General features: G+C 39.6%; 1 protein-coding gene across 1 annotated transcript in view; it reads right to left on the reverse strand.

Annotated features, from left to right (window-relative positions):
- The window catches only part of GIMD1 (GIMAP family P-loop NTPase domain containing 1), a 12,878-nt gene extending 9,685 nt beyond the window's left edge, over positions 1-3,193 (reverse strand). The window contains exons 1-2 of the mRNA XM_019635983.1: positions 3,048-3,193; positions 1,434-1,828 (exon numbers count right to left, since the gene is read on the reverse strand). Coding sequence (XP_019491528.1) covers positions 1,434-1,826 — 393 coding nt within the window. The 5' untranslated portion in view covers positions 1,827-1,828; positions 3,048-3,193. The remainder of the gene's footprint in view (positions 1-1,433; positions 1,829-3,047) is intronic.
- Positions 3,194-4,620: the final 1,427 nt, after the last annotated feature.

Below are 4,620 nucleotides of genomic sequence, written 5' to 3' on the forward strand. Positions count from 1 at the left end.
CTCGCCAGAGAAGAGCGCAATGATGGTGCCAACTTGGGCCAGTGAAGCAACATCCTCCACAACTAGATTGAAGAGCAAAACGACAGCAACTTGTCTGTTCCCCTTTCCCCAATTCCCCAGCACTGTTCCCATCCCCCCAATTCCCCAATAAAAAAAAATCTTAAAAAAAAAAATGAGTTCTCCAAGCTCAGTGACTTAATGAGGCTACTGAGGAATACTAGTCAAGTCCAGCATGTAAATTTGGGTGGCCCCCTACTAGAGAATCAAGAAATTTAATAGAATGGAGCAGATCAATGGGCAGTTTTCAGGAATTGGTCATGCATAGGCCTTGCTCATATATGTATATATAAATTGTATGCAGGTATTACTCCCCTGTTTCCTAGCTGGGGCCATATCCAGGACCTCTCCCCTCTCCCCAGCTTCTTTCTTAGACTGGCTGAATAAGCCTCCAACTTAGGGACTTACAATAAATGAACAAACAACAGAGATGGACCACTTGACAAAGATGGCGTCTGTCATTCAGGTTCAGCCTGAGGTCCCTGTGGTTTTCTCATGGTTGGAATGTGGCAGCTACTGACCCTACAGATGAGGCAAGCAAAACATCTGAAATCCCTGATTTCTCTCCTATAAATAAAGTATAGATCTCTCCTCACTGTTTACCATGATGTACATCTCAGGGGGGTCTCCTTTCCCCCTAGTCGCACATTGCACTGCTTTGGCGCATGATGCATTGTCTTCGACCTGTTTATCTGTTTGTCTCTTCTAGACTCTAAGCTTTTTGATGGCAGGGTCATATATTATTCCCAATCATGTAGCTCTGTGCAGTTTCTCTTTACAGTGCTCAGTAACTGAATCAGTAAATGAATACCTATTTGTTGGTGAACTAACTGTAAGAGATTGTCTCCTTGATGTGGAATGGATGCGAGTCAGTATTTTTGTTCAGTGGTTCTGAAACTTGACTGTTTTTAAGAAATACATGGAAAGTTTATGCAAATGCAGATATGTAGGCTCCACTCTTGAGATTCTGTTTCAGCAGGACTTGGATGAATCTGCACTTTTAACAAGAGCCCAATTGATTCTGCTGCCCGTAGTCTGGGGACCACATCTACAAACTTATTCAGGCTTACAGTTCTTACCAGTTTAAGACTTAGTTAACCTCTGAAGTTTAGTACCTCATTTTTTATTCAGTGACCCAATTGTAAAAAGACTGACTGAATTCCTGTAATAAAAATTGTAAAAATAATTCAGATCCTTGATGGGAAAATCAGGTAATTTTTACCAACTATTTCTATGTGACCCACACTTGTTTTAGATGACTTGTTTTAAACATGCTTTAAACTACTCTTTTAACCAGTTTTTCAGAGTTCTTTTCTGTTAGGATAATGTCCTCCAAATGGGAATAACAGCACTCGTGTAATTGCCTTTTTGTTTACCTGGATCATGTGGACTGGGAACAATGCTTCATGTCCGCAGAGAGGCACATCTGCTCTCTGGACCAGCAGTGCAAGATGGAGACCCTCTTGCCCAAAGTGACGTGCCAGGGCCTCCCTGACCTCCTGTTTCACATGGTCCTTGCTCAGCCTGCTGTGCGGATAACCTGGGGTGTCCAACACCTGGACCTGAAGGGCTATCTCTTGCCCCCCTCGACGCATGAAGCCATGGAGGTGACAGCTGCGGCCCAGACTACAATGGTCGGTCACAGAACATGGAGCCAAGCTGCTGTGGAAGTCAGTGCTTCCCAGAAGAATGTTCCCAGCATTACTTTTTCCACTCTGAGTCATGCCAAAGAGGGCCAAGTTGATCACCATCTTGTTGGAGTCCGTCATGGCTGTCGGTAAACAAAAGCTCAGCATAAGCAGGTAGGCCTCAATGTTCACCCCATGAAAAGCTCCTTAACTGGCCTGGGGCACTCCAGGTATTACCTTTAACCTGTGTTCCCATCGCAGTGACCAAAGCTTGGAGGAGCGGACACACCCCAGTGACAGAGGGAAAATTCAAACAATATCAGTCATTTGCCATGGAGAGGAGGGAGAAGTCAAATACAGATAAGGGAGGGAGGAAGAAGGAAGAATTGCAGGAAAATGAGGGGAAAAAAAACAAATTACATGAAGATAATGTAAACCATGTTTAGGAGGAATATGCTAAATCATCAGTGTGGTAGGTGAGTTGGTTTAGGAATGGGTGCTGAGCTTCCAGAATTCAAAGCTAGCAGCAGTATTTCGAAGTTATTTACTCTTGGCGAAGTAGGAACGGAATGGTGGGAGAAACAGCCCTTCCTGCATTTTAATAAAGTCTCCCACCTCCCCACCTCTACATCGCTTGAATACACAAGTGGTGTCTGCAAAAAATCATCTTGCCTGACTTCCTGAATGCTTCTATAAAACAGGAATAATGTTAAAGAAGACTTCTGTTTCTGTTTACTACTTTTTTTTTTTTTTTTACAACCGGGCAACATTCTGATGCAAATGAGAAAGAACTACTTGTAATTTGTTTTGAAATCATTACTAAATCATCTCCATGGCACACCACAGGGAAGTATTAAGTCCAGCACATTGGGCAGCTCTGTTAGGAGGAGGAGAGCCTCTAAATTGTAGTCGATCTTTTGTGCAAAGGATAAGCCTCTTAGAGCATTATAAGATCATCAATCATTTTCATTAGATCAATAAAACAGCGCTACTGGCCAATTGCTAAAAGTGCTCAACTACTGATTGAGAAATAAAGACATTTAATGTTCCATATTTATTATTTTTGCTTATAACTTGTACTTCTATTATATAGTTTCATGTACCTCTGGCCTTTCTTGTCCGCTAATGCCCCTCACCCCAATCTCCCCAGACCCTAACATGAACACCTCGAAGGAACCTCATACCCTCATACAAAAATAGTCATTTTCAGGGTCTCTCAAGGTGACCACAGCTCACCCCCCTCATTCAGCCATGTCGGTTGCACTTTATGTAAGATTTTTTTTTTTTGCTCCTGAATCAGATATGTGATTAAAAAATAATAATTATTATGGAATCCCAATCCATTTGCTGTATGTCACGTACCTTTTTCAATGTTAAAAAATGTTCTTTCCACAAAAGACTTCCCTCACGCTGGTACAGTTGCTCTTTGGTACGAACTTTAGCCTTTTGACGTTATTATTGTACCACTCCGGGACTGACACTGCATGTTGTTATTACAGAACGGTCTCTGTAAATGATTAATGATTAGTTGTCTTTGTCTGATCAGCACTGAGTTTTTTATGTCACCTGACAGGCCTGTAATTTCAATAAGTACTTCCTTAAACTTCTATTTCCGGGATGGAATTCTTTGTTTCAGGGCATTGCTAATAGGTAACAATTTATCTATAGCATTCAGTAATGCATTATTGGCAAGTGTTAAACAGAAACTAGATATTCAAAAGCAATGGTCACACTGTTTTCCATTGTGATTGATGAACACCATATCACTACTTCATGAAAAGTTTCAACCATTAGATACGTAGCATACCTGAAATAAATACATTGACTTTATAACAATATTCAGTTCATAAATGCAAAAATTCTCTAAGAAAACTCTCTTGGCAATTTCCGTGCAATTGAAATGTATTATCTCATCTTAATTGATGTACTCACTAGCATGAGTAAACCAGCACACCCAGTTTTCATATCAATTAATGATACTGCATTTACGGTGTGCAATTAACTATAACTTGAAGCCAAATAAATTTTGCCTAAAAAGGAGGGTTTTATTTTGTTATTGAAAGCTTAAACTTGATTCTTCCCCCCACTTCTTAGTATATAACCCATACTTTCCAAAATACGTGCTTTCTTGTGTAGGATGTAAATACCTTTATATGGTTATATTCTGGTTCATCTTCTCCTGTACCTCTCCAAAAGCCTGTGAAGTATGTATTTCTGCGTGAAGCAGTCTTGGAGACATCTGGAATGCCTTATGATTTCATGGGCAGAAAGTTAAAAAGTCATCTTCGTGTGTGTGGATATGACAAGGAAAACACGAACTGGCTTCATTCATCTGACAAACACATTTGGCTTTTTTTGAATGAAGCAGAGAAGAACCTCCCCCAGGTGGCAGTAGCAGCCTGTTCCCTAAGAAACGATTTGAACCAGAATGTATTTTCATTTTCTTCCTCAAATCATAAACTGACATCTTCAACTAGGCAATCTCTATCAACATGTGTTAATTATGTGGAAGATTTTTTTGAATAAAAGCAAAACTAAGCTTTCTTTTCTATGTTCCTTATAGAAAGTGGCACATGTAAAAGGTTCTTAGTTTTAAAACCCTCCACTTTGAAATCATAGTTTAAATCATTTGCTAAAGAGTTGACTCTTTAAAAAATTAGGTTCAGAGTTCATATGTGTGGTCAAAATTCCAATGGAACTGCAAAATTTTAAAATAATTTCCACGAGGTTGAATGGAGATTTTTAGACCTGAGTCTGCTTAGAGGTCATATGGAAGGCTACTGTATTTAATATTAGATGACATTAAATGATTGATGTTTATTTTTGAATCAGGGTGAAAAAACATCTTGAAACATTGCCTCACTGTTTTCAGTAACTTGGCTAAATATAATGTAACAAGAATAGAACTGTGTAACTTTAACAGCTGGTTCTGAAT

The sequence above is a fragment of the Hipposideros armiger genome, unplaced genomic scaffold, assembly GCF_001890085.2.
Source record: "Hipposideros armiger isolate ML-2016 unplaced genomic scaffold, ASM189008v1 scaffold_26, whole genome shotgun sequence".
Taxonomy (NCBI): domain Eukaryota; kingdom Metazoa; phylum Chordata; class Mammalia; order Chiroptera; family Hipposideridae; genus Hipposideros; species Hipposideros armiger.